Source organism: Pelodiscus sinensis, chromosome 8 (assembly GCF_052426305.1).
Source record: "Pelodiscus sinensis isolate ZL-2025 chromosome 8, ASM5242630v1, whole genome shotgun sequence".
Taxonomy (NCBI): domain Eukaryota; kingdom Metazoa; phylum Chordata; order Testudines; family Trionychidae; genus Pelodiscus; species Pelodiscus sinensis.
In genome coordinates, this window is record NC_143059.1 from 8,516,260 (window position 1) to 8,534,208 (window position 17,949).

The 17,949-nt window shown below is 40.6% G+C and overlaps 1 protein-coding gene and 1 long non-coding RNA gene across 5 annotated transcripts in view; one reads left to right on the forward strand and one right to left on the reverse strand.

Moving 5' to 3' along the window:
* Positions 1–7,386, reverse strand: part of LOC142830362 (uncharacterized) — a 37,024-nt gene extending 29,638 nt beyond the window's left edge. Inside the window, exons 1-2 of the long non-coding RNA XR_012905541.2 lie at positions 7,199–7,386; positions 6,864–6,956 (exon numbers count right to left, since the gene is read on the reverse strand). This is a non-coding gene — a long non-coding RNA (uncharacterized LOC142830362). The remainder of the gene's footprint in view (positions 1–6,863; positions 6,957–7,198) is intronic.
* The window catches only part of LRMDA (leucine rich melanocyte differentiation associated), an 865,870-nt gene extending 849,555 nt beyond the window's left edge, over positions 1–16,315 (forward strand). For all 4 annotated transcript variants that reach the window (XR_012905545.2, XR_012905546.2, XM_075934703.2 and 1 more), the window contains one exon: positions 15,625–16,315. Coding sequence is in view for 2 of the 4 variants with exons in the window: in XM_075934703.2 (XP_075790818.2) it covers positions 15,625–15,704 (80 nt within the window). In the remaining 2 variants the exon portion in view is untranslated. The remainder of the gene's footprint in view (positions 1–15,624) is intronic.
* The last annotated feature ends 1,634 nt before the right edge of the window (positions 16,316–17,949 follow it).

Below are 17,949 nucleotides of genomic sequence, written 5' to 3' on the forward strand. Positions count from 1 at the left end.
GGAAGAGTAACTATGTATATGAAAAAAAAGTTTTCACATTACAAATGTATTAGTGATTAAACATAAGTTGTTTAGCCTGGCATTTCTATCAGTCTGAAGTTGCACGAGTGTGCAAAAATGCACTTGTCTACACTAGTCTTACATAATCATCATGATTTACCTGCTCACACATCTACCTACTTACCCTTTCCCATAATGACTGATAATGATCAATCCATCAAAAAAAAAATTACTCCGGGCAATGGCTTAGTGTTTTGCACAGTTGGGCTGTGTCTACACTGGCATGAATTTCCGGAAATGCTTAAAACGGAATACTATTCCGTTTTCAGTTTTTCCAGAAAAGGAGCGTCTACATTGGCAGGCTGCTTTTCCGGAAAAGCCCTTTTTCCGGAAAAGCGTCTGTGGCCAATGTAGACGCGCTTTTCCGGAAAAGAGCCCTGATCGCCATTTTTGTGATCGGGGCTTTTTTCCGGAAAAGACTACTGGGCTGTCTACACTGGCCCTTTTCCGGAACACTGTTCCGGAATAAGGACTTATGCCCGAGCGGGAGCAGAATAGTTTTTCCGGAATAGCGGCTGATTTTGTACAGTAGAGCATCGTTGCTTTTCCGGAAATTCAAGGGCCAGTGTAGACAGCTCGCAGCTTATTCCAGAAAAGCGGCTGATTTTCCGGAATAAGTGGCCCAGTGTAGACACAGCCTTAATGTGTAGTGTGCATATATGCATCTATATCGCTGTCTTAATTTTTTATAGCGTCATATTACCAAAGCCTTGAATATGTGTGTATATAGGAAGTCAAATCTGGCTGTAATATTATTTCATTATCTAAACAATGAAAAGAATTTTGTGGAAATGTTAACTATTAATCTAAAATTGTTTGGATACAATTTAAAATAGAGATAGCAGATTGATTCACCATGATCTGGCAAGGTAACTTTCCCTTTGCCGTGTTCATGTTGAATTTCTGAGAAATATGAATAGGATAGTAAGAAGTGAAAGCAGGTTCAACATTGTGTCAGTCACAGGCTTCGGAGACTGGGACCTACATCCCTGACAGCTAATAAAAAATCAAGTAACTTTTGGTTCTGAATCTGTATAATGAGCATATGACAAAGAAGAGGGTTTCTTGTACATTACCCTGCAGATGTAACTTTGCTGTCTGCCAACTTATCCTGCATTTTAGTTTGAGGAAGAGAGAGTATTAGGAAATGAAAAATCTCTTAATCAAAAAGTGTAACAGGAAAAAGAAGTCTAAAGAGGTTGTCGTGTATTGCTGATTATTTGGGATGGTTAAACAAATTATTTAAAAATGAAGAAGCCATTGGCAAAGAAACCATAATACAAAAGCTTTAATAACATTTATGTCTGTGTATCATCCAAGTCTCCAAAGGCGAGTCATGAATAACACATAAACTAGAGCATATAAAGAGCAGAAGAGCGCGCACCTCATTCAAAATCCAGCACACCCCATCGTCATTGGAATCAAATACACAGCAGGAAAGGTTCCAGTTGATAGACACACAAAGCAGTCATTGAAAATGGAAACATATTAATTATATTCCTTAAGGTTAAGATAGTAATGGTTGAATTCACTAAGCCTGGCATCACATTAATGCTCAAAACCCATGGAGAAAAAAATGTGTAATGTTTCAAAAATTGTGGAAATGGCATCGTTTCAAATTTACTTAATCCTGCCTTTGTAGCTCATTCGTGACTGACTCCACACCATGGGGGGCGGAGGGGGATGGTGGTGGCACAGGATAAAAACAGGGAGTATTACTAACAAAAAAGATGTTCTTGGTCCAAACAAGCGACTTGCGCTACATGAGCTAATTGTAAAAATAGACCATTTCTAAAATGCAGCTGTTATGTGCTTAGGCAAACCCTGCTGGGAGAAGTGCCTTGTAGAACACCTCTGCTAGCAGATGCAGAGAACACTTCAATAAAGGAATCTAAAGGGGAACGTTGAAGAGAAAGCTTTTGTTTCTCCGACTTTGGTACTGAGCTGCTTGCTGGACGCGAGCTTAGCTTGTCATGGTGGTAGAGAGATCTCCTTTCTTAAGTGTTTTTTCTATTTCACTTTCTTTTTTGCCTTTGCTAATGGTGGAGTCAAGCTCAGGTTATGTGCTGGAAAATGATAGGTGTCAGAAAATTCCTGTTGCTTGCTCTGTTGTGGTGGTCATTTGTTTTATAGAACATTTTTTGTCTGTCCTTGGAAGTTGGGAGTTCATTCCCCTATCGTCTTCCTCTCTCAAATCCGCATCCATATACTTCTGGCACAAGACCTGGGCCTCTAATTGTATTAACTCCATTGTGTTGAAGTCTCAGAGGGATAGCCATATTGGCCTGTAACTTTAAAAAAACAGCAAGTACATTGTGTTGGCGTGTTTTGAGTCAACCTTTCCTCCGTGATTTTTGGTGCTAAATCCTAAATCCTCCCAATAGCAAGGGGTTAATCATTGTCTTTTGATGCCCATGACATCTCTCAGCTCTTGGGAAGGATGTTTCAGTGAGAGTTGAGTGTTGTCGCTAAATAATTTAGGCACTCTGTCTTATTTTAAAATGAGTTGTACTTAAATTGTTACCGATGCTCCCACTTGTGTGTAAACTGGGGTTATTCCTTCACTGTCCTTGGTGGTGCCTTGGATGTAGATGGTTGCAAATGTAAGCCCTTGGGTTTTAAATGTTGTGCCACATCTTCTGTTCCTTATGCATTCCAGATTATGTATAATTGATGGCCTGCATTTACAGACAAGGGTGGTATACAGATGTAAATGTTATTATAGCTTTTATATTTTATGTTCTCTCTGAAAGATCATTTTGTCTTTGAATAATATTCCTGTTCAGATTTCAGGGGGTTTATCTGTAAAAGAGAATATGAAATGGCTATTGCAGATCATATATTTCTTAAAAGTAATTTGGAATTTTAGGGTATGGGATTGGTGGTGACTGATACACTGGCTGGATGAGCTATATCCCTTTGAAAATAACAGCGCCAGTACATGCCTGCATCTGTCTAACCTCATAATTCACTTTCACATTGGGTTATGGATGTCTGCATTCAGTGAGTCTATCTTCCCTTTAGGTATTATTTCAGCCCTTTGAGATAATAAGGAAAGTTTAATTGCGTTGTTAATTGATTTTTTGCACAACATTATTACCTTGATTGATTGCAGAGTTGATGAAAATGTTAGACACAGGCAGTGTAAAGTATCAGCCCAGTAAGGAGTGGGAGCCATGTGGAGAATAGATAACCTTGATGTTAAGAGCTATATCCTTCAGATATGTCTTCCCTTGACATATTGATGGCCCTTGAAAAGGGAAAAGCTGATTGTATGCAGAATGCAATCATTAAACCCACTTCAGCTGGCTCTTGATTAATTTGTTTTTTCCTGGAGGATCTAGTTAAAGAGAAGGCCCCACTAGTATCAACAGCAGCCATTTTCCAGGCTTCAAATTATTCTTAACCCTCTCCTGGAAGAAAGAAAAAGATGCATCTGTCCTAGTTTAGACAAGAAAAAGGTCTGAAAACCTTCAATCCAGGTGCAATATGGAGATGACAAGACACACACTTTACCCTCTGCTTTTCCCCCCTCCCCCCCCCCCGATATTTGGCTTCTCTGCAGCCACAACATCCATGAAGTCCCACTTGATATTCCATTAGAAAGACAGGCGCACATGTTTTCAGCAGAAATGCCACGCATGTTGTCAAACTAGTTTAACCCCTTTTCTCCAGAAAACCGAAAGACTTTGAATAGCGGGGTTTCTCCGAAAGGACTAGTCCAGAGGTTGTGTGTGCAAGTTTAATTTCTTAAACGCTCTGTTCCCACAGACCTCTGTGCAGAGCCCTGTGGTGTCAGCAAGGGCTGCTGTGTGCTGCTCCTGATGGAGTGCAGGGAGGGTCCTTTGGAGGTCAACGTGGATACGCTGCTAGTGCTTGCACCTGCGAGAAAGTCTGCTCCAAGGTTGCTCAAGCGCAGTAAAACCGTGCAGTATGCTCTTAGATGTTCCATCGAGCCAGAAGAGTGCATCTGACCACTAGTCTCCTTGCTGCTTGGTACAACTGTGACCTGAGAGTGCAGGATTGGGGGGTTTCACTAAACCTTAGCTACCGTCTAGCTCTTTTCTACTTTCCACTGGTACTCCGGCTCAGTGATACCTGCTTTTAGACAAAGGGCTGTGATCTGTAATCTTCACTGCAAAGATGGCCTTCCACTGGCATTCAGTGGGCTGAGATACAGCTTCCTCCTTCAGTACTACTACTTTATATGCAAATAACCCAGGGCATGTAAATATGTATGCCCCTTTAACCATGCAGGAGAGTGCTTCGAAACAGAGAGCTTTGGGGAGGCTCTCTTTCAATTAACCATTGAATAGCTATTTGGTAAAGTAGCAGGTTATTACTTCCTGTTTGACTTGGTAATCTCTGAGACAAGTCACTCTTAATTTGTGTTTGTGAGTGATTCTGCAATCAGTGTTGTTTGATTGTTTGGCCAGATGTGTTTTATTATGTCCAATGTGCACATTTGCCAGTTGGCTCCTTTTAAATATGGGAACATGTTAACTTATGACATAGTCAAGTCTGACAAATTTGAACCAGCCAAATAAGTGAGTAATATTTCAAGCTGTCAAGGCGAGCGAATGCTGATTAACTGACACCGCTCCAAAAGCTCTCCTCAGTATCCGTGCTCCAGTGGAAAATGTTTATTAGGCATAATGTTTGTTAGGAAGTCTTGGGTGCTTTGACTAAATTGTAACGAGTCGGACCATAATAGAGGGGTTTTATTGCCCCTCTTTTGAGTTGTTTCATTAGCTTCCTATCTTTAGTCGTCAGTACAAGCTTCCATAGAGGCTAGAAGTGCTCTTGTAAACAACATTCTGCTGTCCTTTGTGATTTAATCTGTTCAGCCTCTCCCTCATTAGCATGTTTTTAAAAGGAGGCTGAGGGAGGGGAAAAGAGTTGAAGACAGAAAGCAGTGACAATGTTTTGGCACACTCTACTGTAGTCAGTCAGTGTTGGAGAATTAGGCTATGAATCCTTCGCAGTAGCAAATCATCGTGCGTATTCTATATAATGCAGGGCTTGTTTCAGCTAGACAGGCCCTGACTAAAACCAGGGAACTGGATGCCTGCAGAACTTTCTGGAAGTTTGGCTCCAGAGCTGAGCTTTATGGCTCGGGTGTATTTCTGATTTCAGCGGAGCCACATGTCAATTGGGCTGAAAGAATGGGGAGCCCCTTTGACACCCAACCCTGTAAGATCCGGATGCCTGCTGCAAGATGTTACATATTTGCAGCTCCCAGAGAGTCAAGGGAATCCAGCATTTGCAGCAGCAGTCCCTTAAAAATTATTATATATAAAGATGACTCCTATTAAGCCTATCATTGGCAATTAGTTAAAGTCTCCTTTGTTTCTGACAAATGGCTTATGGAAGGGAATGAGTAACAGGATACAAAGAACATTCCCCTAACTGATTGCCACGGTATCATAATATGACAGCAGAACTATTTGACTGTGCTCTTTAATTTTGAGAGACTTGGGTTTTTTTTTTATTTTTAAAGCTGGGAAAGAAACTTAGTCTTTATTTCAAATGGCTCTCTTGAGAAATTTCAAATCAGTTGAGCCAGACTGAAGGCTGAATGGCTTTTTTTTTTAAATGTGAACTCCTCCAACAGAACACTTCTGAGATCCAAAAGCAAATTTTACTCATGAGATGAGCCAAATTCACTTCTACATTCTCCAGAAGGGTTCTGCTGCTCATTTAAGAATTTGTAGTTTTGCTGGAATACTTGCAGTCTTTCCGAACAATTATTCCAAAAGTTTACTTTCTACCCCATAAATCACGGTACATTTATTTAATCCTATCACAGTTACTGAAAAAAAACCCTTACTTTTCCTTCCCCCCCTTTCCTGTGAATGCAATCTACACATTCCTAAACTTTGAGAAGTACAATATAATTATATTCATCCTCGATTTCCTTAATGGCTCTAGCATTCTTTGTGGTTTAATTCTGTTGCTGATAAATGGAGGTATTATTAGTAGAGTGTAACCCAAAGTGGAGAGCAGCCTACAGAAATGTCACTTTTGCATATGTTAGTCAAATGAACTGAGAGTCTTCTAAGATAATATGGGAGGTGTTGACAGAGCAGCTGAACTTTAATATGCAATAAGGATCGGGTTTTAAAACCTCCTTGCCCACTATTCTGAATACATTAGAAGTATTGCTTGCATCAATGCGGTGATAATGTAACAACATTAGTAAAAATAAAAGAAACATAATTCAAAACAATCGATTTAATTCATATATATGTGTATATATATAGATAGCTATATAGATATATATTTAATTCCCTCTGTGAAACACAGTAAGCCTTTAGTTAAACAAAATAGAGGCCTCTTTTTGTAGCCACCCGTACACCGAAAATGTTTGCATGTTGGGGTTAGTCTACCAGAAATCAGGCTTCCAGGTAAAAGATTGAAAGCATGGATTGTAGAAATATAAGCTTTGATCATTATAGAACATAAAATTGACTGAAAAACTAATGAACAGTATAGTTTAATTGTCACAGAGCAATATTTAGTTGGCTGGTTGAGACAATTTATTAGATAAATGGATGCTGCCCTCTAGTGGGGCTGACCTCACTTTTAAATTGACTAAAAAGAAATCACCCTTAGATTTTGTGTATGTCTGCGCGCTTTTTGTCGTTGTTATTGATTTGGGGGGTAGACAGAGGAAGGAGAACAACTTCTGGGTTTTGACTACAAAGCGGTAGTAGTTCAGATGGGAGTACGTGGCTATTAATAAATAGCTTTAGTTTTTGTGATTAGAGATGGAGAATGAAAGGCATTTAAAAAAAAATTACCTGATTTGCATCTGAGTCTTGCATGCTCTTTGGAAACAGTCCCATCTTGTCGCCACTAGTCTCTACAAGTCTCGTTCTTTATATGTAGACATACTAACGTACAAACATATATTGTAAATTCATAGATATTTCCCTTTGAAGGTATCCAATATGTATACATTTGAGCCTTAGTTGATAGTAAATGTAAACTAATAAAAGTAGCTGTATAGCTAGTGCTTTCTGGTGCACAATAACTCCAGTAAATACAAATACAAGTAGGTTCTTGATTTATTTTTTAAATTTTACTCCGCTCTTTAAAAATTCAAAATATTCAAGAAGAAACATTGTGTACTGACCTCTGGGCTCATTCCATCCACGCCATCATTTGAAACTACAACAAGGGGGAAGAGACACTTCTGGGAAATGGGTGGAGTAGGAGTTTTGTTTTTAATAGGAAAAATCCATCATATTTCAATCATCCATCTGAGACGTTGAAGGACTGCTACAAAGTCCCAACGCAGAAATGTGTGGCCTTACTGAATCACCCTGGATGGTAAGGAACTGGTTAATGATTTAAAGGGTTATGCCCTCAATGCTCTTGGTTTAGCCAGCAGTTAATGATCTGTAGATAGCACATGCCCAGATCAAAGCTGATCATATCAATGTCATTGAAGGAGGGAAAGCTACCCTCCTTTCCTTTGCCAAAGAAGCAATGCCCACAAAACAGATATTAGACAGGATCACAAAGAAAAAACAGTTTCTTGCCATTTCAACCAGAAAGGACATTGTCTCAACGACTTCATTACCTGCATCCTGCTTCAAAGACCTTTTCAGACCACACTTGAAAGAGAATCCTCTGAACTGTCATTCATGCTTAAATTCGACACTTTACGCCTAAGTGTAAACAAAGACATTAATTATGTTACCCATTACAAAGATAGCTTCCCCAATTATCACCTCTAATATCATTAGCTCACAGACATTTACCTTTCCCCCACCCCCATCCCTCTTCTGTTCTGAAATTTGATTTGTCCTTTTCATATGTGTTCATTTTTTTTAATTGTATCCTTTGGTATATATGGTTGTGACAATTTTCTTCCACGATTTGAGCTGAGGAAGTGGGTCTGGCCCACGAAAGCTCATCACCTAATAAACCATCTTGTTAGTCTTTAAAGTGCTACATAGTCCTGTTTTTTATTTCTCCTTTCCTTTGTGTGTGTGTGGGGGGGGGGGAGGGTTTGTTTTGTTTTGTTTGTTTGTTTGTTTGTTTTTAAGCAAAGCATGACATCTGAAGAACAGTGTGTTGATTGTTCCACTGCCAGGGTACGCATCATGGAAACATTAGCTCCAAAGATAACTTTTAATGTGTCAGCCTAATGGCTCCTTAATGTGTAGAGGGCTTAAAATGTATGTCAGCCAGGGCTGTATAAAGTAATATAGTTTGTGGCCTGAATGGATCTAGATGACTCTGCACCATGACACAATATGGTTTATTATTAAGTATCAGCTCATCAGCTTATTCCCACGGACTTGGACAAGCTGCTCAATTTTCCAGTAACAGATTATGTGAGAAAAAGCTAGCAGTGCATTTTTTTTTTTGCCTTTTTTTTTTTTTTACCACAAGTTTCATCCCCAGCTGCACTGGGAGCCCTGAAGTGTATTTACAGCAGGCTGCACTTTATCACACATCAGCTCAAGTGCTAGTTTACACCGAACGTTCATGCCGCCTCCCCTGGCCTGGGATGCAAACTTCACATCTTTGTATTCCTAGCACCTTCATTGCAAATTTTTCCAACATTCTCTCCCTGTTGATTGTTTTCTTTACTCTTTCTCTGCCCCCTTCCTGCAACTCTCAGGCCAGTGAGACTTGACACGACACAGTACTTGTCTGCGCAGGAGAGTTGCTATTATTTCATGGCTTTGCTTGTTCTGATTCTTCCCTGTTTGATAATGTTAGGTGCATAATGCTGGTGTTATTGCATTGGACTACATAGAGGTTTCACTTGGTGCCTGGAAATAATCTGGTCAATCTGAAGGGCCTGGATGTTCAGGGGAGAATGAATCATCACTTTCTTGGCACCCTTGCAAAGAAAGTCAGCACATTTGTAGCCATCGGAATACAAAGGATGGATTATGCTAGCACTTCTAGACACAGCACAGTGGGGGAAGACAGCACCCCCGCTCCTCCCCGCAATAGATCTATACTGTCTCCAAGAGAGGGCAGCTGGTCACATTCACCTGTATTACATGGAAATCTGTCTTTCTGGACTGTACCCGTCATCTTATATCTCCTTGCTTCCTTGAGGAAGATGGAGCTCTCTCTAGGCTGGGGTACCTGAGTACTGCCCTTAGCCTCACAAAAGCTGCCTTAATGGGCAGCTACTTTGGGGGGAGGGGGGGAACAGCTCATAATTTCTGCTGACATGTAGCACTTTTGGTCCCTTGAAAGATTAGGGTTGGAAGAGACCCAGGTGGTCCTCTAGTCCAACTCCCTGTCCAAAGCAGGACCAACCCCAACTAAATCATCCCAGCCAGGGCTTTGGTAAGCCTGTCCTTAAAATCCTCTAGGGAATGGAGAGTCCACCAGCTCCCCTTGGTAATCCATTCCAGTGCTTCACCACCCTCCTCGTGAAATAGCTTTTCCTGATATCTGACCTAGACCTCCCCCACTGCAATTTGAGACCATTGCTCCTCGTGCTGCCATCTGCCACCATTGAGAACAGCCTCTCTCCATCCTCTTTGGAACCCCCCTTGACATAGTTGCAGGCTGCTCTCAAATCTCCCCTCACTCTTTTCTTCTGCAGACTGAAAAAATCCAGTTCCTTCAGCCTCTCCCCATAAGTCATGGGCCCCAGTCTTCTAATCATTTTCATTGTCCTCCAATTTGTCCACATCCTTTTTCTAGTGAAGGGCTCAAAATTGGATGCAATATCCCAGATGTTCCCCACCAATGCTAAATAGAGGGGAATAGACTGAGAACTTTCCTTAGTCTGCTGGCAGTACTCCTACTAATACAGCCCAATATGCCATTAACTTTCCTGGCAACAAGCGGACACTGTAGACTCCTATCTAGTTTTGGGTGTTTGGAAGTTCAAGGGTAAACTGTATGGGCTCGTCTACACTGGCCCCTTTTCCGAAAGGGGCATGCTAATTTCACAGGTCGTAATAGGGAAATCCGCGGGGGATTTAAATATCCCCCGCGGCATTTAAATAAAAATGTCCGCCGCTTTTTTCCGCCGCTTTGAAGTAGGAATAAGAGATCCTCCAGAAAAGGGCTTTTTTCCGGAGGATCGGGGCCAATGTAGACGTTCTTTTCCGGCTTTTCTAAAAGCCGGAAAAAAGCGGCGGACATTTTTATTTAAATGGGAAAAGGGGCCAGTGTAGACGTAGCCTATATGTTGTCTGCTTGCCTTTCATAGTAGTGGGTGACACTATTTTGGATGCTGTTATTCCAGCACTGACTATAATATTGCACTGCATCTAAAAGGTATTACAGCTGATATGACAATGTCTTGATCTCTGCTAATTGAGAAATGAGCCTAAAGCCAAATGTGTATGTGGGTGTGCGCGCATGTGCAAATTCAGGTGGGGTATTTACCCTGCCTCTTTCCCGGGTTACAAGTTTAGGAAGAGTTTCACGGCAATCAATGGAACAATCCCCACCTGGAAATAATAAAGTACTTGGATGTGATATTTTTATTTTGTAAATGAACGTGCTCTTGGAGGCAGAAAAACTGTTGAAAATCCAAATGAAAAATAAGCAAAAAAAAAAAAAAAAAATTAAACAAATTAATCCAAGCTGATAGATGAAACTCTGAAGACTCAGTCCAAAATAAAAGAACTCAAAAATCTTTTCTCTTTTCTTAAGCAAGCTATATAGAACATTCTTTTTTACGGATTGCCTCCTCATTCCTTCCAGGCCCACATCCTTTCTCAAAAATAAATAAATAAAAACAACACCAAAGCAACTCTTATTCTTTCCAAAGCGTCTAGGCTGGACATCTTGCCTGGTGATGCAGCCACAAGTCGCAACTCCATTCTCTGGGCGTGGGTTCAAGTCTCCATCATATCCTTTACCAAGTCCCATACAGAATGATTTATCTATGCTCAAAAAAAAAATGGTCCTGGAAAGAGCTGACTGGTTCTTTGGGGTTTTATTTCTTTGTAAATTAACTGAACAGTCCATCTCCACTAATTGTGTCAGGGCCAGTGTTTTTAGCTCCTCGAAGCAGATAGTTTGCAGCTGCTGATTTGGGGCTTTCCACACTTTTTTATAGCATGTAAGGTCTCATTTAGGGAAACAGGTTTCTAAATCACTACCTTCTGAAAACAAGTTCCATTGATAGTCAGCTAGCTTTTCATTCTTAAGCACCAGATTCTTAAAACTATTTAAGCATTTAAGACCCAAGGAGGTGACTAGTGGAACTTTCTGAAGTAATTCCCAGTAACTTTAGAAAATTCACTATGCATCTGTCTCTGCATTTTGGTGCCTAAATATCTTGAAGAAAACGGGACTTAGGATCCTCAGTTATGAGCACTTTTGAAAATGTACCCATTAAGTATTTGTTTTTAGCTAAATGGAAATGGTCTTGCATTAATATGATTCATTTTAAACATACTCAAGTGTTCTCTCTAAGGGTACATTTACACACCAGTGTTATGTTGAAATAATTGATGTTTTAGTCCATGTCTACAGTATAAGCAGTTATTTCCGAAATCGTGTCAAAATAATGTCGAGCTGGAGAACTCCAGGATGCCACCAGACAGTCTTAACATTAGGTCACAACTAACTTGAGCTGATTTGAACAGGTGACCTAGAAGTGCATTGTCCCATAGCCTGTTGTGAATTCCTTGTACTGTCTGGTCCCCAAGAAAAATACCAAGAACTGAAAACATATTTTACTCTAGAAAAGAACACTGAGGCCAAGTCTACAGTGAAGGGGAAGTTCAAATCAAGATATGCAACTCCAGCTACGGTAATTACATAGCTGGATTCGACGTACCTTGATTCAAATTTCCCCACTGTCCCCACAGCGGGAGGCCAACGGGAGCAAACTCTCCTGTTGGTTTTCCTTACTTCTCACAGGAGCAGGAGTATCTGCCACCAATAGGGGTGCCCTCTGAGTTCAATTTAGCAGGTCTTAACTAGACCCGCAAAATCAAATTCCGGAAGATCAATTGCAGCAGCGTCAATCTTCCGCTTAGTGAAGACATGGCCCAAAGAATCGATTACATAATAGCTGTCTTCAACATATACCCTATTTAAAAGGGGGAGAACATGACTTGAACATTTTTTCCACTTGCTTTACTATGCATGTATGTAATTATTTATTTATTAGGATAATTGCGGTCCCCCCCAGCTATGGCAAAGCTTGTGTTGCTGACACTACAGTGTGTTGGTGAAGAAGACTGATACCACAACACACACAAGTGACTGCAGAGTCATTACTTTCCTGTCATAATTAGAACATTCATTCCAAAGGAGGGGGAATTTAAAAGATAAAGGGTATATTTAACCACGATTCTTCCCTGTGCAATCTTTTCATAATTATAGTTTTAACAGCTTATGGTGATGGTGGAAGCAGCTACTTAAGAAAAATTAGGAGCCTCGTTTGGGGGAAGATGATCCCTAAGGAGACCTCATGTTGTCATTTTTCAAGAGCCCAGAGCAGAAAGCTCATACAGAACGCTGTGCATTAGGTTGATGGATTGGGAGTATACTTAGCTTATTATGACCAATGCCAGATATTTTAATTAAAAGCACCACACATCATTAAATGTGTTGTCATCCCCTGTGCGTGCACATACCCACATGCAAGTTTGTGAAGTATAAAAAAAGGAACACATTGCAGATGTTCAGGGGGAAACGGTCTCCTACTGAGTCAGATGCAGTAGATTTCCTAAATCCATGTATTGCATATTTTAGCATCGAAAGCTCTTACTGCAGCATATAAGCCCTCTGTAATTTTCACAGTTTTCTTCAAGCTCAAGGAGGAAATGGCGAGGAGGCGATGGAGGGGGGAAAAAAGTCACCATTTAATTTATGAGCAAGCCTATTGTTTTACAAATAACCTTCATGATGAATAAAGTCTCATGGCAACATTTTCAACTGTGCCTTTATCAAGACTCTGAGCAGTGTGTATAATCCGCCTGGCAATCGAATCACAGCTGTGTGCCTTGGTAGGGAATCTCTGTGGAGACAACACTTCCTTAATTTAAACAATTGTAGGCTGCAGGAGTTCAAAAATTTCAACTGACTTTAACTGTCACTAGCCCAAGCACCTTTATCCCCAGGCGAGCAGCAGCAGCTGGATTTCATTTCCTGCTGCCAGACAGTCCGACATCTTTGCCGAACATCCCAGGAACTGAGCGTCTTGGCTTTAAGGATTTTATTCAAGGTGACAGCTCCTCACACTTTAGCGTTCAGATCACCTCAAGTAGCTGAGATATCAGTGAAAATGAGAGCACTTCTACCGCAAACTCCAAATTTAGATTGACTGAGGTTATCCTTAGGCCTCTAGTCCCAACCTCCATGACAGAACAGGCCTGCCAGTAGCTCTAAAACTACAGTGGAGTTTGTAATGATGTCTGGGGAGAAATATTCTGCAGGAGCAGCAGAGAATACTATAAGTGATAGGAAATGATGTCAGATTTAGTTAGAGCTGGAGACACTGTTAGAATATACTTGGCATAATATGGCACCGGTATCTCTGTCGGCATCTCTGTTTTCTGTCACCGCACACAATTCTAGGTCTCTCTGTAGCCCTGACAGTGTCTTTTCACATCAGGTTTATTGCACTTGCTCAGCGTAGAACCATCCAGCCCCCTTTGTTTGAAGTCTGCCCTTTTGTCATTAATGCACTTGATGTCTATTTAAATCTGACGGTGAATGTAGTATCTGTTTTCCTGTCAAGAGATCATTGACGGTATTAATACCTCACGTCCTTGCCTCATTTTCCAAGTGCTGACACCTCCCTGCAGTCTCCAGCAATCATCAAACAGCACTCTCTCACCAAGCTCTCTGTAAACAGTCTTACTTCCCGTCCCTAAGAAACACGGCAGACCTCAAATAGGACTTTTATCAATGACAGCCGAAAAGGCATCTGAAGAAGATCATTAATAAACTGTTCATCGCCTTTGAATTTAGAGCACTATCTCTAGAAGCCCATCCAGGCTTTTTACCAACTAATGACGACCACGTTTTGCATGCGAGAGTGTCGCCTCAGGATATGAGAACTTAATTTTGACCAGACACTGGCTTATGAACGCGAATCATTTCTTCCCTTGAATGTGGAAGTTGCTCCACTGATCAATCAGGTTGTTGGAGACCTGGGGGGGAGGAGGGAAGGAGGGAAGAAAGGGAGCAGAGAAGGGGGCTAAACAAAGCACATAGAACCTTCTTCTGTGCTTCCCTTAAGAGGGATGTGTTTTTCAAAACAGGTGACAGGCTTATCAATTTCTTTCCATCGGAAAGTGTTAGAAGCCCGATGCTTTAAAAAAGAAGAGAATAATAGGGATTAACTTTAATCCAGCTGAGTCCCTGCTTCCAAGCTTTTCATAGCTTATTTGATGCTTATAATTATATTGCGACATTACATACAGACTATTAAAAGAACACTTAATTCACGCTGCATGTGAGTGCAGCTAATAAGACCCCATTTGTGTATGTTGGACCTGTCAAATTAAAGCCCTTCATAGTAAATGAGGATATTCCCACTCCAGTCTTTGTTCCTTTACCTAATGTTGTTTGTTTCCTAAGGGCTGAATTTTGGTGGTGCGTGAGTGTATGAGTTAGATCCTATAGTAATGAGAGATTTAGAAAATCCCAAGGTAGAGGGAGACTGAGAGACCCTGGTACATGGTTGCCCTGCATGGGGTGGGGGAGCAATAATAATCTGACTGCACGTGGCTCGAGGAAGCACTGCTAGTGTTACCACAGCACTTCCTGTAAGTGTATTTGACTGTGGCTTTGCCTCGCTGTATATCAGCTACCACCACTAGGGGGCAGGGCAAAGTATAATTTTTAAATATGGGTTCCACTGAAAATATGCCTGGCTCGCCCTTTAGCATCGTTCTGGCTCATAGAGCCATTTATACTTAGAAAAGGAGGGCAGTGAGATCCGGGTGACTGGAAGCCAAACATCCTGAGTTCCAATCACAGTTCCGTTAAGTGACTGATTTTGTGGCCTTGGCAAGTCACTTGGCTTCTCTGCCTCTGCAAAGTAGGGATAATGATACGTGCTCACATCAAAAGGCTGTTGTGGGGATGTCTGAATAGATTTTCTGTTCATGTTTATATCACTAGATCAGTAACAAGCTGTTGTTGTTTGCTGCTGTTAGTTTATCATCAATAAAACCATGTGGTTTAGAAAGATTCGTCCCCATCTCCATACTTTGGAACAGTAACAGGCAATACAAATATGCAACTCTATCTAAAATGCCATCCCTACAAAAGCAGCAGGGAAATACGGAGTTTAAAATATAGTAGATGGGTACCAAAATGTACTGTATGTAAGTCCAATCCTGCAAACACTTTTGCATGTGTTCTTAATGGGATAATTCACAAAGGGTTTCAAGTGTGTTTTCAGGGCAACTCCAATGCCATTCATTAAAAAAATTAATCTCAAATTAACATGCTTTGTTTTCCAAACATAGCTAGAAAGGAGTGAGAACAGTTCCCAAATGTAGTTTAATCATCTTTTCCTCAGCCTCAGTAATATTGTTCCATTACATGCAATGCTAATTGCTCACTTTTTCTTAATTTGTCGTCTTTTTGCTGTAGGTGTTCTGGGAAAATGTCGCTATATCTACTATGGGAAGCATTCTGAAGGCAACAGATTCATCCGGGATGACCAGCTATAAAACAGAGCCCCGTTCTGTGCTCCTTTAAACAAACCACAAAACATGCACGCACACAAAAAGCACCAATTGCATCTGCATTTTCAGCATGTAACTAAAGTCCTCCAGTACCTTCTGCTGACTTTGCCAAGCCTGTCAAGATCATCCTTCTGTCTGAGTCTGAGTAGTCACATAGAGATTGACATGATTGCCTTTAAGCAGGTCCCATCCACCAGTGTGACAGACAGCTGCAGCCAACCACCAGGCCTGACAGGATGAACACCATGATGGATTGCCTGGTCCAATTGCTGCACACAGAAGAGCAAAGGTCACACCTGGGGCTTCAGTGAGCATGCTCAGTTGGTTTTAGCAAGAGCAATGCTTTTATCTAAAGTTTGCCTGTTACGGGAGAGAGGCTTTCAGGATCATTATGCTTATAAAAGCAGCAGCTACAACTGAAGATTAGAACGGCCCTTATCTGTCCTTATTTCCCCCCCAAGAATTTGGTATTTAAGTTTAACACACACAAACCTTTTCAGACCGTGTTTATCACAAGTCAAACAAGCTCTTTATTTTGTGGGGTGAGGAGGGAATATGTTGTCAGTAATATTATATTAAAACACTTCATAAACGCACAGCACTGAATTCTGTATATTTTTATTTAAGAAAAAAGGTGCTAAGCAAGTTTGCAGATACAACTGAACCAAATCATTCTATTTTTTTATTTAAATCTCAACTTTTATTACATCTTAACATTGAGAAGAGGGGGGCATTTTTAACATTGCAGAATAGGTGCCCCACTGAGGCACATTGCTTAACTATAGATGCTTGATTTATTTGACAATATTTTTTTCAACATGTGCAAAGATTAGATTTAGAATTAAATGTTTTGAAAGAAGGAAGCCAAAAAACACAAGACCACCCTACTGAGAACAGAAGATAGTTTGTTTATTTCATAACTTACAATTGTATCTTATTTTCCTCAGACGTTGTTGGAACCTACCTATTACTAAATCACAAATGCATCTTAGAGTAGCCTCTCTATTGTGGTAATTATGAATCCCCTCTTATTATAAATGCAAATTACGAAAGCATGGCTTCTGTTAACTAGCATTTTACCAGCCTTTTTAGTAAATGGGGTGAACAGGTTAGGATCAATGACGCATTTCCTTTGTTGTTGTGCATCAAGTTCCCAAGAGTTAATACATCGTGCTTGGTGTGACTAGATGTCATGGGATTGACAAAGAGTATGCAGAACCTTTCACCTCTAGGCTGCTATTTCAAAATGAGCCCATGATGGTTTTGTCTGAGAGCTGTTGCCATCTGTTGGTTCTTCGTTGGCTAGTCTGAAATGAGCTGGTGGTTTGTGTTCACTTTTCTAGCAGACAGGTGACTGTCATAAAACTAAATCCCTACATCTGGCCCATATTTCAGCCATTTTCAGCAGATGCTGCAAATAGAATGGGACCAGAGACTGATGTCTTTCTCTGCCAGAGGTAGTCCCTCCAGGAAATGAGGAGGCATCTTGGCAGAGGAATGAAGGGAATCTGGCACTGTTAGTCTTTGTATTTTTTGCCTCTCTTGATGAACGGAAAAGACTTTCCTCACTGTGATTGTTAATCTAAAGTTGCTAACCAGCATTGCATTTATTTTTACATTGAAAAAGAAAGTTAAAATATACAGTCCCTCACTAGTATAAATTGGTATAGCTCCGTTGACTTTAAAATATATGGGGTCAGATCCAGAGCTGATGGAAGCTGGTTTAGCTCCATTAAATTCATATTTGTCTGAGTCGGCTTCTGTACAAATTTCTGGAAAGTGAGTTGTGGCTATGGTAGCAACTTTGCTGATATCTTGATCTCTCTTATTTGGCTATTATGGACCAAAATCTGATTAAAAGGCTTGTGAGGTGCAGAAATTGTGGGGAATCAGAAGTTTGCTTCTCTTGTGACATAAATAATGATTAGAAAGATTTCTAATCCAGTTACCAAAATAACAGCAAGTTGCCATCCTGACTCATTTGTATAATAATGTCTGTTATGAATCATCAACACATGTTTCGGCCATAGCATATTACAGGCAGCAGGGTGCTAAGCAGGGGTTTTTAGAATAACCTAATGTCACATTCAGTCTGGTTGCATCTATGTTTCTGTCTCTATAAAAGGCTTTAACCCTGCCTCAAACAATAAAAGACACTTGCAAACTGACCATGTTATTTTTTTTCCATCTTTATTTTTCTTCCTTATTTACTTTTTGTGATGTCAAAACC